At 32.9% G+C, this 19,421-nt stretch overlaps 2 protein-coding genes and 2 long non-coding RNA genes across 4 annotated transcripts; 2 read left to right on the forward strand and 2 right to left on the reverse strand.

Moving 5' to 3' along the window:
- Positions 1–110: 110 nt before the first annotated feature.
- On the forward strand, positions 111–5,879 carry LOC105336829 (nucleolar and spindle-associated protein 1). The gene is made up of 9 exons (XM_011441295.4): positions 111–270; positions 482–550; positions 1,494–1,736; positions 1,942–2,095; positions 2,364–2,474; positions 2,617–2,819; positions 3,253–3,478; positions 4,387–4,588; positions 5,028–5,879. The coding sequence occupies exons 1-9, from the start codon at positions 187–189 to the stop codon at positions 5,110–5,112; spliced, it is 1,377 nt and encodes a 458-aa protein (XP_011439597.2). The 5' UTR covers positions 111–186; the 3' UTR covers positions 5,113–5,879.
- A 2,363-nt stretch (positions 5,880–8,242) lies between these two features.
- LOC105336830 (uncharacterized) lies at positions 8,243–8,918 on the reverse strand. The gene is made up of 2 exons (XR_901525.4): positions 8,779–8,918; positions 8,243–8,689 (listed from the first exon to the last, which is right to left on the reverse strand). It is a non-coding gene; the product is annotated as an uncharacterized lncRNA (long non-coding RNA).
- A 2,141-nt stretch (positions 8,919–11,059) lies between these two features.
- Positions 11,060–13,363, reverse strand: LOC105336831 (uncharacterized). Its single transcript, XR_901526.4, has 3 exons — positions 13,222–13,363; positions 11,562–11,668; positions 11,060–11,260 (listed from the first exon to the last, which is right to left on the reverse strand). It is a non-coding gene; the product is annotated as an uncharacterized lncRNA (long non-coding RNA).
- A 1,246-nt stretch (positions 13,364–14,609) lies between these two features.
- LOC105336832 (transmembrane emp24 domain-containing protein 10) lies at positions 14,610–19,421 on the forward strand. The gene is made up of 5 exons (XM_011441296.4): positions 14,610–14,885; positions 16,154–16,274; positions 17,822–17,892; positions 18,103–18,229; positions 18,588–19,421. Exons 1-5 carry the CDS (start codon positions 14,706–14,708, stop codon positions 18,707–18,709), a joined length of 621 nt encoding a protein of 206 aa, XP_011439598.1. The 5' UTR covers positions 14,610–14,705; the 3' UTR covers positions 18,710–19,421.

Genomic DNA, 19,421 nt, shown 5'->3' on the forward strand with positions numbered 1-19,421 from the left:
CTTGGCGACTAATTCTTGAAATGCAATCAAATATTTAATGTAAGCTGAACGAGTAAAATACGAATAGAAATACGTACGTCTTGAACAAATTAACCCCATCGACCAATGAAATCGCGTAGATTCATTTTCAAAACAAGGCGGCCATTTCAACTTACAGGAAAATAGCAAAAACAAAAAAAATCAACGATGGATGCCAAAAAATTGGAAAGTATGAAGTATAATGAGCTGCAGAAATTAGCTAAGCAGAATGGCATTAAAGCTAACATGAAAGTAAGTTTCAATACAGTGGACCAGTCAGATTCACTGTATATATATTATGATCGTCATAATCGTGATCTTGAATGATCAATTTTCAACATTTGACATGTTAAAAAAAACACGTAAGAGAGAAAGAGTTGCATAAATTTAAGAAAAACATACAATATCATTTTGCATTTGATTCATTACAGAAGCATTCTATTAATGTTATTTCTTTTTATAGCTTAACAAACTAAGAGAGGCCTTAATGGACCATTTCAAGTCTGCAGCAGTGAACCAGAAAGAACAGCAGGTATAATTTTGTGCATGTTGTCAACTGGTGTTAATTTTGTTAATTTTGTTACACATTAAGCTCAGCTTGGTATTTATACTGACGTCTTAACTGCATCTCAGGAGAGTTTTTATTTATTCCTGGAAATTAAGCCCTGGTTGCTTGTTGCAAAAATTGTTGCATAATACAGGAGGCTTACCATGTCTATTTTGCAGCTCAATTATCCTTCTAATCAATAATGGCTAACATCATTCAAATTAATGTATGCATTTCTCTTTTAATAAAGATTATTCCAATAATTAATCCAGTTGGTGTTTTTGTGTCAAAACTGCAATTTTTTGTAACTTTAAAAACAAAGAGTTCCCTTAGAGTCCTTTTAAAGGTTTAAATCAATATGTTCAACTGTGCCCTGCATCATTCAAGCTTCCTAAATATGATGACTGATGAGCAAAAATAATAAAACTGATATACCAGTTGTATAGATTGTTGGAAATAGTACTGAAGAATGATGAATAAACTGCAAAATTGAAGTGGGCAAGACACACTAATATTAGATGTTTAGACTGAATTTCCTTAAATGAATTATGAAGGACTGTCACAAGCTTTTAAAAAATTGTTTTGAAAATATGTTACAATTTATGTTTCAATGTAATATTTGACATGATAATTCATTATTCAATATTTTTTCATTAGCACAGATCATCATATTATTCTGCATTACACTCAATGAATGATGAAATCAATACAAAATGTCATCCTGACCAATAAATTTTACATAACAGGAAACTATATTTTTGTCTGTATGCTTTATTTGTTGGAGTCTGCAGTTTTATTTACAATGATCTACAGAGCAGTAACAACAGCTTCACAACCTCACAGAAGGTATTTCATAGGCTATGTCTGATAAAACTGCAAACTCCTGAAGTTTTTCAATAAACATACAATTTTCCACTTCATTGTTTAGTTAGCAATACATGCCTTGGAACCAAAGTCTACAACATCAAAAGCCACAAAGTCGCCTAAGACTGTCAAAACACCAAGTACCACCAAAACACCTACTGCGTTGAAGGGCATTAGTACCCCTAAAAGTATCAACTCACCAAAACCAATCTCCAAGACTCCTGCTAAACCTGTTTCTAAAGACACAGCTGCTGTGAATTCGTTTGTCAATGAACACACAAGAATTCCAGACGAACCCACTCCAGAGGTACATGTAAAATTGTAGATAGAATTCAGTCTTGTCCTGCGTGCTCACCTCTTATTATTTTAAAAATTGTTACCATCTGTGGTTGCCAGAATATTTTGAAAATAACTTGAAAACAATTGATAAGCAATTGAATGAATTGATTATGCTTTTTGGCTTATTCTCTGTTTGTATGATACAGTAAATAACCTAATTCTCTTCAACCCAGCCACAGACGAAAAGACGGAGGTCCACATTTGAGAAGGTTCCTACTCCAGAGCTTCATACAGACAAGGCACCAGAAGTGGAGCATACTAGGAGAAGTACATTTGTTGTCAAGACTCCACAGTCTGGGAAGAAGCCAGCAAATAACAAAAAAACAGGTATATAGCTGCCTTTTAAAATTCTTAAAAATTAGCATAATTATTAATGGGATAAGTATTATCTTAGGTCTCAGAAAAATAAATGCATGTAATGATTTACATACAGTGAAGCTTTATTGTGAGTCTACTGTATCTTCCAAAGATCTGTGATTAAAACTTAAACCAATTTCAGTTGTATGTAATTGTACTGAATAGTTCACAGAAGTTTCTAAGAAACTAAGAAATGCAAAGAAAGTTTGGTATGAAATTATCCAACTGTATTTTAAAGAATCTAAGACACCAAAGGAGAATGAAAACAAGACTCAAATTCCCCGATTTGCTGCCTTTCTTGCCAAGAGGAAACAAGAGACAGAATCAGAGTCCAAGGTTTTAACACCAGGTACTGCATTGTTATTTCTCCTTCACCAAAGGTCCATTTATCAAATTATATTGATATGTTGCTTGTGATGAATAATTCTATTATAAATGAGATTGGTAGTATATTCAAGATGCATGGATTTAACTAGAGTGGTTGCTTGCAGGAAAAAACAAAGACTGGAAGAAAATCCATGAGAAGAATTTTGAGAAGATGGAGTCCATTGATGAATACCTTGTCAAAAAAAGAAAGCGGAATGATGACTACACAGAGTCTGTGAAGAAAACTAAAAAGATTCTGTCCGACACCCTGGCTATGGTTGACAAGTTAAAGAGCTACAAGACACCAACAGGGACAGGAGACCAAAAGGTACCACATACATGTACATGTCTATGACACACTGTGTAATAATGTTGCAATCCTGTCAATCAATTATTAGAAGATAATTTCATGTATAGGTCTCAAACTTTTATTTCTCTCATTCACATATTTTCACTGGCCAAAGTTATTTTGTTAATATAAAAAGGTTCTACCAAAACGTGTTAGTATGAAGTTTGTTACTGGTATTTCTAATATTCTGCTATGCAGCTATATATTAAAAGACCAACCATTTCTTGCTAAAAACAATTATGAAATTTAAATGAAATGTCAAATCTACAAGCATTTACTATGTAACTGTGCATCATTCAACAGTTAATTTATTATTGTTTTTGCACTTTTTAAAATGAAATTTATTTTCTTTAGCATTAGTAAAGAAATCCTTGTACATGTACATTCATGCAATAAATAATTTCTTTTTTAGAAAACTTTCATCACTAAAACACCAAATACTGCACCATTTAAACCCAGTGTTCTGTCAACAAAAGACATGAAACTAAACTTCTCAGAAAACAGGAAGTCCCCAAGAACCAGTTCTGCTGCCAAGCCGTTCAAACCAACGGTGTTCTCCACCAAAACCATGGACCTGAACTTTACCTCTCCTGCTCCCACAAGAAAGTCTGCAGGTTCAGCTGTCAGCAAGTCCAAGAGTAAGCCTTCCAATAGTACATTATAAGATAGGGCTGTCACTGTTCCCCAAAATTATAAAAACCATAGTCCAGGTTGTTCGTTTTTTGATGCAAGTTCCTTTTTTTCAGTTTTGGTCCGTTTTTCATTTAAGAAACATATTTACTACATGCAAACCAAAATGGCAGTGAAATTCAGATGTGTAGACTTAAAAATTCTGACAAAGGTGAAATTTTCATTTAGATTACCCCTTACCAGGTAGCGTCATCCCTGATAAAATGCTTGTCACAAAAGCAGAGGGTGATAACTGAAACAAGCAAAGTGCCAATAATAGGTCTATTTATATATATACCAGGGTTGTCTCTAAAAATTGAAGTAGAAGGAGGTAATGAAAAAGTAGAAGGGGGTCTGGGGGTCTTGCTTATAGCTACATTGTGTTTGAAATGCAAAAATAGCCGGGTAATTAAGGCATTATAGGCGGGGGAATTCCCCGCCTCCCGGGTCTTAGAGACAACCCTGATATACACTTCTGTCAAGACTGAATTATAGTAATAATGGTTTTTTTCAAATTCATAAAAAGTTGGGTTTTTTTCAAGTTCAAATCATTAAGTTTAATTTTTTGGAAATGTAACAGCTCTATTTTAAATCAACAGTATTTAGGCTCAATAGGCTGTACATATCTTAGTGAATGATATAAATAACAAAAATGGAAGGACAATCACTGAATTAGATGAACATGACAGTTTATTATTTTATATCAATTCAACCAATTATAAACATGGATTTATCCGATTTAATATAATAAATATGGTAAGACCTGTGTATCATTGGATCTCTTCCTTTCTCCATGACCCAGTTAAATATTAGTTTAGAATTATTTGATTAATTTTATGTTTCCACCTTCAGTACTCATCCTGTTTTTGTGTTTCAGCCACACCATTTAAATTTAATGCCTCACTAAACAACACCCTCAATGGATCTATGTCAGCCAAAAAATCCTTTGATCTTCAGGCCAGTTTGGCTCGACCAATTACATGGAAGGCACACAAAGGAAAGCTGAAGCCATTAAACAGTCAGACAGCATTCAGCAACGGTAGCCATACCAGTGTCAAGACCCCTTCAACACAGACACGGTAAATTTTTTTCTCAAAATTGATGAACATCTGTAAACCAACCTTTATTTTAGTAATGAATTCAATATTTATTAGTTTTATATAATATAAAATGGTTAACAATTTTATAATGGTTTTATATTAAAAAAAAAAAAAGTGTGAACTGTCCCAAACTATTTTATATTGTATAAAACTAATAAATTTTGATAAATATTAATACTGAATAGTGAATATTAATATACTATAAATATTGCAGTAGATTTTAGTTTTATTAAAAGAAATTATTCAAACTGGAAAATTCTTTCGTGCAAAATTTAAAAAGATTATTTTTTAATATTGACCGTCTACTCTTTACAACTGCATATCATTGATCAAAAATGAGTTACCTACACAAAATAAACATGTAAACTTTTATTTTGTAACTGACTTATATTTGTCTGATAATATTTCTGTGTTTCAGTGATGACAGAAGAAAACTGATGGCAGCAAAAAGATCTAGTGCTAAGTTCAACTCCACTTTAGAAAGAAGAGGACTCAAAGTTTAAATTTCAAATGAAAAAAATCCAAGTGACCCTAGTCTCCTTATTTGTGTTAAATTCATCAGCCCTTGTTCATCGTATCATTTGCATCATTTGCCTCTATCTCCATGGAAAATCGATGCAAAGGAATATTTTCAAAAGAAACCTGTAGGAAGAAATAGTATATATTTATTAGTCTTACTTAAGATTTGATCAGGCTTACTTAGAGGATAATATGGTGTGAAACCTGTCCTATGCATTTTCTCCTCTTGTCTTTCTGTCTTTCTACCTTTTTCATAATTTTTCATTTTTTTTAGTTTCATCACAATAAAAGGCCACTTTTGTATCAATTGAATAAATACCACATTTATTCAAAATTGTATATAATATACCATGTATGTAGAAAATTAGATGTATGTATGTAAATATCTGTGTTTGATAAACAACCCTAATGTATCTGTTCTGTGTGTACACTAACTTTGAACTTGGCATTCACAAATGTTTATTGTGTAATGTCATTTTGTGTATCTTTCAGTACATTGAAATCTTGCTGCAAGTCAATGCTCACAATACTGTTTCATTGTCTTGTTTTGTATTAATCAAATGCAGAAGTGTTTATTATACAGAGCAGGTACCCTGGTACTTCTGTTCTACCATGTACTATTGTACTACGTGTTTCACTTTGACAGCTATGTTATAAATGCATGCTATAAAACATATGTTGATATTGAAAAACTTAACGATAAATTAAGGGATTTTTAAAACATGTTTATAAAGATGGTTTTATTGAAACTTTTATTTTCCAAAAAGGGAAGAAATGGGATATTATTAAAACAAATCCAATAATTTTGATTTTATTCATTCATTGTTAGATATTTTTAAATTTTCTTTTAAATCTGCAATAAATTGTCTATTATTTGGTTAAGACTGGGCTTCTTCTATTCTTTTATCAATTGATGGTATTGATTCTGAATGCTATTATCAATTAGTATCATATTATTTAAAGGACTTGGTCTTGAATTGAGCTGAAAATTTTCAAATTTCATTTTAGATTTTAAGTGATTAATTGAAGTATTTCTAATAATTTACCAAATTTTGAGAGCAAGTTGCCAAGTTATAATTCATATTAAACACAGCACACAACTCCTTGTTATATATTTACATTTGCAAATATGTTTCCTTATATGAACCTATAGAATAGTGAAAACTTTTTGACATCACAATGACTTTTGCACACACTTGTCAAACAATGGTTGGATTATTATAAACATAAAAACGTGGTTATTTTAATAATTCTCAATGAATTGCCTTTTTCAAATGTAAATATAAGTAATTAACAGCAGCATTAAAAGTTCAGCAGGATATGAACTTGGTCGGCATGTGATCATATCTTCTGAGAAGCCCTTTGGGCTTCCCAGGATATGATCATGTGACCAACCAAGTTCATATCTCAATCAACCTTTTAGCTCACCTGAACCAAGGTTAAAGTGAACTTTTATAATCTTCTATTGTCCATTGTCCCTCTGTAAACTTTTTACATTTTTGACTTCTAAAACCACTTGGCCAAATTTAACCAAACTTGGTACAAAGCATCCTTAAGGATAATAGCAACACTGAAAATAGGGTGCATATTTATAAAAATCTTTTTCTGAAGAACCACTTTACCAAAAATGCCAACATTTATATCGATGATTGCATATACATATAGATCAAATTGTGTTAAAATTGTCACCCTAAAATTGGGACCCAAAGAAGGGTTCAAAGTTTAACTTAAAAATGAGTTGGGAAAATGTTTAAAAATCTTCTCAAGAACTACAAAGCTACAATTTGTGACAATAATATGCAAGCATCCTCCTATATTTAAATACTGTTGTTCAATTCAGCGATGTGGCCCATGGGCCTCTCGTCAAATTAGTCTAATGTAAACATCACATATCTACGAAAGCCGAATAGGGCCACATAAAAAAATATTTTTATCTCGTAATTACGAGAAAAGATCTCGTTATTACGAGTAAATTATCTCGTTATTACGAGAAAAGATCTCGTTATTACGAGAAAAGATCTCGTTATTACGAGTTAGTTATCTCGTTATTACGAGAAAAGATCTCGTAATTACGAGAAAAGATCTCGTTATTACGAGATAATTTTCTCGTTATTACGAGATAATTTTCTCGTTATTTCGAGTTAATTTTCTCGTTATTACGAGAAAAGATCTATATAAAATGGTGCGTTTCTGAAAAAGAATTCGACTGAATCACACTTTAAGTCTATCTTTTTCATTCCAGAAACGTTGATTCAATTTTGATCAATATTTAAAAATAACAACGATCATTATTCATTAATTTCTACATATCAAAATGATTGGTTTCGACATTTTATCTGGTAATAATAAAAGGAAAGAACTTTATGTAATTTTTCTATTCAACTTATATATATTATAATCCCACTCCGAAGTAAATACCAGGTAGTCCTTTAGTCGTAAAAACACAGTTTTATTAGTTACAGATTACTTTAATGACTAATAGTTTCAGTCATGGATATGGATACACAGGATTTACCCGAATTTGTGTTTTATATGTTCATACACAACCTACATGTATATTGAAAATAATTGATTTTATATAAACATTTTGGAGTCTGAAAAAAAATAACACGTATCCTTCTTAATTATTGACATACAGTTCAATGAATTTTTTAATCAATTTGCTTTGCTAATTCTTCTGAAATTTCTTTAAAACTGCTTGGTCCGATTTTATATCAAATTATGCGTTTTAAACGATGATCATGCTAAGTAAGTGTATATTAATAGACATTGCAGTAGTTCATACACTTTATATAAAAAGAATAGAATAATGAAACGCGCCATTTCAAAACTAGATCTTTTCTCGTAATTACGAGATAATTAACTCGTAATAACGAGATAACTAACTCGTAATAACGAGATCTTTTCTCGTAATTACGAGATCTTTTCTCGTAATAACGAGATAATTAACTCGTAATAACGAAATCTTTTCTCGTAATTACGAGATCTTTTCTCGTAATAACGAGATAATTAACTCGTAATAACGAGATCTTTTCTCGTAATTACGAGATAAAAATATTTTTTAAGTGGCCCTATTCGTCTTTCGTACATATCATACAAGTTCTGAACTTAATATTAAAAAGGAGTGTTTTTATTTTTAACAAATACATATTAAATATAAATACATTGAGAATTACATCCTCAAAAAAAATTCTTTTAAAAGTGACACGTAATACATTTCCCTTTATAAATACATCTATATTACAAAATGCATGCAAGGTTTCGGGTACATCGTTATATGAGAAGCGTCATAATATGAGAAGAGTTAAGTACTTGGGATTTATACACCCAACGTGTTTAACACATCGACTTCCCCGACACCATATTCTGTGAACAAGTCAGAGGTAGCTTGACGCCACGGTCCAACAGATTGATAAGCTCGGTACAGCCGTGGCAACACGCGGCACACGGGCTGAGCAGACAGTAAAATAACGCGCAGATCAGTCCAATCGGCCAGCCAAACACGATCAGAATCACTGCCCACATCACACTCCACAACAAGGCACAGTCGCCCATCTTGCTCTGTAAAAGGAAATAGTCGTTAAATCGATCCGTACACAAAAATCCTACCAGATGTCGATTGTTGATGGTGAAAAATACGACTAACTTACCTCATTCAATACACACAACCGTACACACTGCTTTCGCTCCAAACAAAATTAGTCTCTCTATTATCATGTCATGGTTGCAGAGTACGACCTATTTCTTTGTTTATACTACGGGAGGTAACTCGAAAAATAGCTAAAATGACACGTGGGAATAGCTAGGCCTATCATTTTGAAATTATTTATTTTATTCACGATGTAAAGCGCTCCCCTTCTGTACACATGTATTGACAAAATCAATAAAGAAAGTTTTTTTTAACTGATTTCGATGAGGATCAGTCGCCTACTAAAAAAATGCTAGGGAATGGGAGTCATATGATAATGAGTTGTGTATGATTATTTTGAAAGCTGCATCTGAATTATCTCGAGGACTCCCCCATCTTAATGTGTACAGGGGGCATCGGGATCTCTTTCGTCTTCTTACTTTAAAATATTTGCGTTTTGTTTTTTTTTAATTTCTACATTATTTAATTATTATTGATGAAGTGTATTAATTAATGACTAACAGAATGTTAAAACTTAGAACTATTCGTTATCTAGCTCGGTAAATCGGGAAAAGTAACTTTTTCCTTTTTTGTAATGATTATTACAAAGTAATGATAGTACATGTACTTTTCACCACAGGCGTCTGCCGATAGAATTATTTCTATTTCCTTATAGTTATCATTTATATATTACAGGGAAATATTTATTATGAAAAGAAATACGTTCAGAAACCCGAATGATTTATTTAAGCAAAATCTCATAATATATAGCTGCGCATGCAGGTCTGTAGCTCCCAGTGTGAAAAAAATGGGAGTCCATCCGATTTTTTTCAGACCGGGAGCTCTGTATACAGACCTGCAGCAAGATAATATAAAAATTCAAACATCGCGCTCAAAGCCAAAATTTATATTTCTTTTCTGTTTCTTTGTCTTAGCCCTTTTCCTTGTACTCTCAAAATTCTGTTCCCAGGAGTTAGTTTTAAGTGCTTTTATAAGATCAAAACAAATATACCGCGAAGATATTTTAAGCCCATAAATCTGTTACAACTTTTCCACCCGGAAAACTGGTATCTTTTTGGAGAAAACTGGCTACTTGTTATAACTCTTCCTGCTTCAGAGCTTTCTGCAGCTAGGGAAACTTTTCTCCTTTGGACCAACGAAGCCCGTCAATTTTTTACACCAACAGTACTTGGACATTTGTAAGAGGGACGAATGGTACCATATAGGCCTATAATAACGAGATTATCATGGTGCATAGAAGTATGTTACCGAATTGTACTAACTTCAGTTCAATTTGATTAAATAAAATTAAGTTTTCCGCACTTTTTTGCGCAAGCACGTAGCAAATCGGGGGGGGGGGGGGGGGGGGCACTTTTTCTCGCAGCAAGTAAATTTTTTAAATTTACATATAAAAAATTGAAATATCATGGAGTTGCCCCCCCCCCCCCCCCACTTTTTCGGGAGATTGTAAAAAATGATCTGAAAATAAGGAAACTAGGATTGATATTGAAGTTATATTCTATTCCCCCCCCCCTCCCCGGATCCACGGATTAGGATTTTGAAGATTTTGGGAAAGTCCTAAATTCCTTTTTTGTCAAGATTTTTCGGATGAGTCTGCCCCCCCCCCCCCCCCCCACTTTGAAAAACGATACTACGTGCCTGTTGCGCGACGTGTTTTTGGGTGTATGGAGTTGTCGTTTGTTTCCTAATAACAATAAGAAATCTCGTAAATACAACATAGGAAATCTTGTTATTATGGGAAAAGATCTCGCAATTACATGTACGTTAAAATCATCTCGTAATTACAAGAAAATATCTTGTTATTATAAGATAATTGCCTCACATTTCTGAGAAAAATTATCATATACATGTTATTACGAGATAATTATTTCTGCACTACGAGATCTCAAATTGTTCAAATGCTAGCATTATCAATTCAAATGGGTTTTATTTAAATATTGATCCCATATTACGGATTTATATTTAATTCATTTATTTAGGAAATACATTGCTTCACATTCTTAATGTGTGATTTTGATTTTATTTATTTTTTTTACATTAAACGTCCTTCGCCGCCAAATATGGAGAGAAAGAGAGAGAGAGAGAGAGAGTATTGTTCATGAATTTTATGTTTCATGACTTAGTAAACCTTAAGATAACTGCATCCTATTTTTCTGGCCTATAAGTTAAACTTTTTAATAGATCTAGACCTGCTTCCTACGTTACTTCTAGTAATACATGCCATGCTCTCTTGTTCATTTCAATGACCTTTAAAAATGTAGGAAAAAATGAAATATTAAACATTTAAATTTTACATGTTTATTCATAATTTTAATAACATGTTATTCACTTCCATCAACACCACACAGTGTCTTACTGTTTATTCTCACACACTTCAGATTTGTCACTAATGTATTTTTTTCATTTTGATTTTGACTTTGAAGGCTTTTTGTCTTTCATTGTCTTAAGTTTCTTTATTTCTCTGTACAGGACTTTTTCTTGTACTGAAAAACAGAGAATAGAATATAACAATTAAATAGAAATTAAACAATATAGACAAAATCTAATTTGACTGTAAAATATGTGGTGTTATGCTAAAGAACTAAATTAATTAACATATCTTTCATCATTGTTGCTGTAATGTACATGTCAATTAGATTGTGTATGATGTATACAAATCACTGAATAAATATTGACTATTTGTTTAGATTAAACATAATCTTTGGGTTAATTTATATTACAAGTCTTAACCTAAAATAATAAAAATATGCAAATGACAAATATAGTCTTTTTATAATGACTCACCTAATGGATCAAACATCACAGCTTCTCCAGGACCATCTATTTTTGGTCTTATACGAACATATTTATGCTTTGTTCCTGCCAAACTCTCAAATAAGACTAATACATTCCTGCAAATATAGATATTAATTTATAAAAAACATTATAAGATGTTTCCAATGAAAGATATTAGACCTGGTAGTATGTAAAATGCACAGGTTATTAGTGAATGGTTTTTGAAACAATAAAATGTACATGATGTAGTGCTGAACTTTTAATTAATTTAAATGTTTTTCTGTAACCCTTCTGTTTAAAAGATTGATCCCTCGAAATTAAAAACTGATTAGATCCATAAGAAATCTTTGTCACTCAGAGCCTTTATACCGAGCGAAGCGAGGATTAATGGTAACACATATATATAAGAAAATCAGTGAAAAATGAAAGTTGAATCAGGGGTACTAAGGCCAAAAAAAAATTCTTCCAGCCCTGGGCGCCGCCATCTTGGCAGCCATTTTGTTTTTAAAAAGTTAGTTCGATCATTGATTGATCAGTACTTATCGATGATTGTTGCCCCTAAACTCGATTAAATAAGTTCCAGTGTTTCAATAGAAGGAAATTCGAATTAAAAGAAATTAAAAAGGAAACCAGATAATTTTCAATAGTGCTTCAATCAAGAAACACGACATGTTCTATGTATGTCTTATCAAATTATCAGATGGAAAATAAAAACATTAAGGTCAAAGAACTGATTTTTTAGATAACGAATAAAGTATTTAATTTTATTACAGCGGCATTCATATGCATCAAATTGATAAACAATGAAAGAAGAAATAAACAATAGTTCGGAATAACGTTACTCTCTTCGGCTATTTCCGAAGACAACACTTGAACGTTTTACGTCTGAAATATGACGTCACAATGTAGACTGAGCACGCGACGTTTAGTTAAACTTTGGCTAATGATTTGAGAAGGCAACCAGGCGGATCCTACTGTGTGTGTTTCAAATAAATTTTATTCTACAAAATCAAACTGCACTGTGTTAAATCTGCGCTCGGTCCAACGGTCACACCGTTTACATATTATTTTTATGTATGGTGCATCTGATAAACTGTACATTTCATAAAATTCTATAATTTCATTGTTAACCATATCAGAGGCCTTTGAATCTCTTTCAATAAGCTGTTAAATGTATGGGAAGAGAGAGATACATACCCTATCTATATATAAATACACCTGGTGTATTTATATATAGATAGTGTATATATATCTCTCTCTCTTCACATTACATTTAACAGCTTTATATTGATAGAAATTCAGAGGCCTGGACCATATTTACCAGGTGGCAGGTACAATGAAATAATACATTTTCAGGCTTTTACTTTCAATATACTTAGTCTAGTATATTATATATTATATATCCTGTAAGATATCGTGTCATTGGGGCGATTGGTCGGATAATTGTCAGTCCAGTATTTACTACGGTCTTTAATTATGCATACCTGTGCCAGTTCGAATTTTCTCTTCCCAAGAACCTATGTTTACCATATAATCTTAACAAACTTTGTGAATTGAACTAAAACGGACAGTGTAAATTGTGAAAAATCATTCGTAATAAATCCTTTAATTTTAATGCACTTTTTAATACACTGAGAATGTGAAAAAATGAAAGCTTAAAAACCCTTACCTTCCTTTGGTAGCCATCTCATCAACGTTACTTATAGTCTTGAAATGACCTCTTATAACTTTACAATACACAAGTGTTTATGCGACCACGACAACAACAGAAGGGTGTGCACGATTTATTCCACAGTTATCAAAAAGAGAGAAAAAAATACCAACAACAAAGAGTAAAATTCCCAACATCCTATAGGAATTGAACCAGCATCAAATTGGCGCAGTATTTAAAAAATGTATCTATAACTGAAAACGTTAAAGGCCAATTGAAAAAAAAATATATACTTCCTGGATACGCACCTGATCGAATATGCTGACTCCTTCATTGTTTTAAAGCATATTTTCATCATGTTTGCATTTTGTGCCAAACTATCGATTAGATAAGATTAAACCAACGAAAAATATCCAAACTTCAGATAGGTACTCTCCAGTATATATAGAAAAAACATTATGATAAGAAAAGCCTAGAAAAATTTATGTAATTGCGACGTTTTTCTCTTAAGTCAACGCTAAGGGATCTCCTTGCTCCAGCGTCACAAACTTTTGAGGGTTCTGTGTTTTACTTTAAAAACAGTAGATCTTAATAAATCTATTGAAAACGAACACAAGTTTCTGTTGAATCAAGTGTATTATACGAACAAGTTGTAATTGTACATCCAAATGGCTCTCTCTCTCTCTCTCTCTCTCTCTCTCTCTCTCTCTCTCTCTCTCTCTCCTAGCTCTCTTCCTTCTGGCCCTGGCTCACATTCTCTCTCTCCCCTTTTATACTCTGCCCAGAGACCTAATGATGTTAGGGCATTAGGGCAGCAGGCTCCGGTACCGAGGCCTGCTACACTATTAGGGCAGCAGGCTCCAGTATTAGGGCCTGCTACACAATTAGGGCACCTGTTAAGGCAGCAGGCTCCAGTATTAGGGCCTACTGCACTATCAGGGCACTAAAATTAGGGCACCATATTTATAAAACAAATTACTTAACAGTAGTTATTCAAAAAACAGGAATACATAAAACAAAAACATAACATAATCAATAATAAATAAATCACTAGACACAAATGAAATTTTTTTTAGAATAAATAAAGTTATTGCGTAAAAACAAACATTTATAGGTGAGGTATCATCAGTGCATTGAAGACTAATGGATGGCCACTACAATTATTAAAAAAATATCTCAGTCTTGAAATATGCATTGAACGCTCTATAGCTTTAAGATAGATATCTGGAAAAAAAAAACCTCAAAGAGTTGTGCTTTGCTAGCCTCGCTTATACTTTGAAATATACTTTGCCCATCACCTCAGTTTGAACAAGAATCTTGTACATCGTGATCGTGTTCGACAGAGGTGTAAGCGAGTCCTATGTGGACGATCTTTGTTGTTTGAACGCAACCGGAAATATAATTCCGGAATTTTACGGAATATCACGAATGCCACGTTAGCAAGCAAACGTGCATCTACGAGTAACCATATTCAGCGTTGCAAGGGGATTTACATCGCAAATATGGACGTTTTGCATATTTTGTCTGTGTTGGTGTTATTAACAGTTGTTTCAGTTGACTCTCTTATGTTTCATTTGGCAGCAAATCAGAAGAAATGTCTAAAGGAGGAAATCCACAAAGATGTTTTGGTTACCGGCGAATACCAACTCTCGGATGTACCGGGTCATAAAACCCAGCTTCTGGTACTAACAACTTTGTGTTTGTTTATGGAATCATCTGTGTGAATCTTTATATCATCGAGGTTCATTCAGTGTGTTTCATGCTGTACAACCTCGCTCAACGCCTGTTTGTATACTATACCATCCATGATGTGATTGTTTTCTGGTTGGGTTTGTGGCATATTGTAAACTGAAATACTGCATTTGTACATTTTGTACCGGGACATCAGTTATAAAAATCCATTATAAGACAAAAACGTGTATACTGATCTATGCTCACTTTATAATATGTCCAATATATATACAAATTATGTAAACAATTGTAGTCATTTGTACACCAAATTGCACAGATCAGTGGGTACTGTTATAGGCCTATTATAAATAACGATTTGGAATATATCCCAATTGGAATATGAATGATTATTCAGTATGTTAAAATGAAAAATATTCATATTTAGAAATTATATATTAAATGTGTAATGGGGTGATAGAATTGTTGACAGCCAGACTGTGATTTGAACATGGTACTTCTGAATCTCTAGTCAGGTGCTCTACCAACTGAGCTATCTGGCATGAGCAATCAAATTAATCTGACCATCACAAATGCAACAACTTTTTTGTAATCAGTGTAATAATTAGATTATAGTCTGCAAGAAGTTTGAATCTACTTAGTACTGCCTGATCTATATCCAAAACATAAGTGTTACAGAGAAACTTATTGTTTTTTACCATATAAAGGTAAATATTTGCCCACGTTTTATTTTTGCCCCTTTCACCTTCGTTGACAATGGGCAAATTTAAGACTGAGTGAATATAATTCATTGATATGAGCATTACAAAATGCATGATCTTTTAGTGAATAATTCACTCAGTCTTAAATTTGCCCATTGTCAACGAAGGTGAAAGGGGCAAAAATAAAACGTGGGCAAATATTTACCTTTATATGGTAAATTCATTTGAATATATCAGTGGAAAGTCCCTTATGCACCAGACTAATCACTTAAAATTTTAGAAATTATAAATTCTTATATTCTGTTGAATTTTGGGTTCATACACATGAATTGATACATGAAGTAAATTTTTTTTTTGAATAATTCAATATGGAAGAGATATTTACTCTGTTTTATCAACATCAATTTGAGTGTTCCCTGGTTATGATTAGGTGCTTTATAATTCATTGATATGAGCATTACAAAATGCATGATCTTTAGTGCACAATGTTTTCCTTCATGTTGGTTAGTATTGGTAAGTTCTCCAATAAGTCTCTCTTTATATACCGGTATTTCTAACAGGTGACAGATTCCAAGGGTCATATTCTGTATCAGAAGGATGATGCCAAGAAAGGGAAGTTTGCCTTCACGACTGAGGAGTATGACATGTTTGAAGTCTGCTTCAACAACAGAATGCCAGGGGGTATGTACCATGCATCTCACAAAGGAATAATGGTCATCAGGTCTCTTTTTTGTCCCCCGCCGCAACGCGGAGCGGGGACATAGAAATGCCGGGCGTCCGTCCGTCCGTGGGTCCGTGGGTCCGTGCGTCCGTCCGTCACACTTTTTGTAAGCGCTCTCATGCCTACAAATTTTGACGGATTTTCATTAAATTTATACCAAATGTTTATACCACTATTACCTTGGTCAATTTCGAAAATCAGCATTGGTCGATACTTTTTGTTGGAGTTATGGGACTTTGACTGCAATAATGACTCTGTTTTATCCAAAAATTGACCTTGTAAGCGCTCTCATGCCTACAAATTTTGACGGATTTTCATTAAATTTATACCAAATGTTTATACCACTACTACCTTGGTCAAGTTCGAAAATCAGCATTGGTTGATACTTTTTGTTGGCGTTATGGGAATTTGACTGCAATAATGACTCCGTTTTATCCAAAAATTGTTCTTGTAAGCGCTCTCATGCCTACAAATTTTGACAGATTTTCATTAAATTTATACCAAATGTTTATACCACTAATACTTTGGTCAAGTTCAAAAATCAGCATTGTTCGATACTTTTTGTTGGTGTTATGGGACTTGGCCACAATCATGACTCCGTTTTATCCAAAAATTGACCTTGTAAGCGCTCTCATGCCTACAAATTTTGACGGATTTTCATTAAATTTATACCAAATGTTTATACTACTATTACCTTGGTCAAGTTTGAAAATCAGCGTTAGTCGATACTTTTTGTTGGCGTTTTAGGACTTTGACCGCAATAATGACTCCGTTTTATCCAAAAATTGACCTTGTAAGCGCTCTCATGCCTACAAATTTTGACAGATTTTCATTAAATTTATACCAAATGTTTATACCACTAATACTTTGGTCAAGTTCAAAAATCAGCATTGTTCGATACTTTTTGTTGGTGTTATGGGACTTGGCCACAATCATGACTCCGTTTTTTTCCAAAAATTGACCTTGTAAGCGCTCTCATGCCTACAAATTTTGACGGATTTTCATTAAATTTATACCAAATGTTTATACTACTATTACCTTGGTCAAGTTCGAAAATCAGCCTTGGTCGATAGACTCGATACTATTATACTGCTTGACCGGCGGGGGACTCTGGAATTCTATTCTTGTTATAACTGCATGTACGAATCTATATATAAAAAAAAATGGGGGGGGGGGGGGGGGGGGGTGATGAGAATGTAAAAAGTTTGAAATTTTCAGGGAGGTCCAGACCCTCCTGATCTCCCTCTAGTTCCATGCATGTACTGGATAAATCCATATAATATTGATAATAATTTCATATCCATAACAATCTACCATGACTTTTTTCATACTTCTGGGTTGTTAAATAAAGCTGAAAAGTAAATACAAGCTGCTGCTCTTTTTGCTGAAATGTACAACTCTCAACAAACATGTAATAGATAGATGATTATTCACTGTAGAAACCATATCAGTGAATTGTACATGGTAGTTAATAACATATCAATGAAATTCTACTTATTTTTTAAAGGTGGCCAGAGTCCAGACAGAGAAGTGTCTTTAGATATGAAACATGGAGTAGAAGCCAAGAGTTATGACGAGGTCTGTTAACCCTTTGAACTTTTTAATCAAGCTATATTAGAGTTGTGTGAAATTGTGAAATGCAGGTCTGTTGTATAAAAATTATGAAGACTTAATATATTAGAACTTAGAGGTATAATTTGCCATATTTAAATATTTTAGATATTATTTTTTTTTTACTTCATTATTGAAGATTTTGCTATAAAAATAGTGCACATTTTTACATTACAGTTGGCTAAAGCAGAGAAGCTCAAACCATTAGAAGTGGAATTAAGAAGATTGGAAGATCTATCCAAATCAATTGTAGATGATTTTGAGTATATGAAATCTAGGGAAAAGATGATGAGAGATACCAATGGTGAATATTTTTATCAAAACAAGAATATTAGTTCAATAAATGAAACCCATTTTGTATAATCAATGTGAAATGAAATAAAATCTAGAAAATTTTTATGTTTATGATACTACTGATTTGGAGAAGAAAAGCAAATATCAAGTGTGGAGATAAGAATCTGTAACACACAACCAGAGTCTAGCATTAGAAATTCAGTTTAAGCAATTTATCACATTTGTCAGTCAATATGCTTCGAAACTTTTTGAAAAAAGAAATGTTTTGCTAAAATGAAAAATAGTGCCTGCACCTTTGTGGCAAGACAGCTCATAATTTATTTAAAAAATGTGAAGCATATGTATCAACCTTGTTGTCTTGTTTTCAGAGTCCACCCATTCCCGAGTGATGTACTTCAGTATCTTCTCGATGTGCTGCCTTCTGGGACTGGCTACCTGGCAGGTGCTCTACCTCAGGCGATTCTTCAAGGCCAAGAAGCTCATTGAATGAACACGGCCAATATAGGACTATTAGAAAAATATTTATTAAATTCCAATTTGTTTCCAAACTTAAGATCATATTGTGGAATTGGTTTTGGTTTTTCAAATGCATTTTGGACGATTTCAAATTTGTTTGTTTGGGGTTTTATTTTTGTAACATAAAAATATCAAGCTAAATGAATATGTCATTTGTGATCTCATTTCAGTACCAGTTTTTAAAAATTCTGAATTATTTCATACTAACAATGGAGTTAAAAAGACATTTAAGTTTTTTGTACATATATCACTGATATTTGATGCAACATTGTAAAGATGGTGTTATTTTTATGTACAGTATTTGTGAATTTTTTTTTCAATGTTGGCAAGTCCTATGTTAACCAAAGGTGTTCCCATTTGAAATTTAGAATTTTTATAATCTTGGAATTTGAATGCTGCATGTCAATCGCAAAAAGTTCCATGCCAGTACAAATTCATAACCATAATTCATGTGTGTATGATGATTGGGAATTCTGTATATGCTTTTTAACTTTAAAGGGGTGGGTGTTGAACATGAATTGACTTAATAGTGCTTCATGATAAATGTGCAACATCATAAGCAACAAAAATTCCCAAATGTCATGCAACAGTTATTCTCTTACAGTGTTACTGAATTGCGTTACTAGAGAAATGTTCAGATTTAATCAATAGAATGGGAAATTTCATCAAAAGAAAAAGAGAGGAGA

Source organism: Magallana gigas, chromosome 6, assembly GCF_963853765.1.
Source record: "Magallana gigas chromosome 6, xbMagGiga1.1, whole genome shotgun sequence".
Classification (NCBI taxonomy): Eukaryota; Metazoa; Mollusca; class Bivalvia; order Ostreida; family Ostreidae; genus Magallana; species Magallana gigas.

What these genes read in the sequence shown, in the direction of transcription:
- LOC105336829 (XM_011441295.4), top strand. Translation starts at nt 187, where the DNA reads ATGGATGCCAAAAAATTGGAAAGTATGAAGTATAATGAGCTGCAGAAA. An exon ending in CAGGGACAGGAGACCAAAAG is followed by an intron (nt 2,820 to 3,252) that starts GTACCACATACA and finishes TTTCTTTTTTAG; the next exon opens with AAAACTTTCATCACTAAAAC. An exon ending in AGCTGTCAGCAAGTCCAAGA is followed by an intron (nt 3,479 to 4,386) that starts GTAAGCCTTCCA and finishes TTTGTGTTTCAG; the next exon opens with CCACACCATTTAAATTTAAT.
- LOC105336832 (XM_011441296.4), top strand. Translation starts at nt 14,706, where the DNA reads ATGGACGTTTTGCATATTTTGTCTGTGTTGGTGTTATTAACAGTTGTT. An exon ending in CAACAACAGAATGCCAGGGG is followed by an intron (nt 16,275 to 17,821) that starts GTATGTACCATG and finishes TATTTTTTAAAG; the next exon opens with GTGGCCAGAGTCCAGACAGA. An exon ending in GATGATGAGAGATACCAATG is followed by an intron (nt 18,230 to 18,587) that starts GTGAATATTTTT and finishes TCTTGTTTTCAG; the next exon opens with AGTCCACCCATTCCCGAGTG.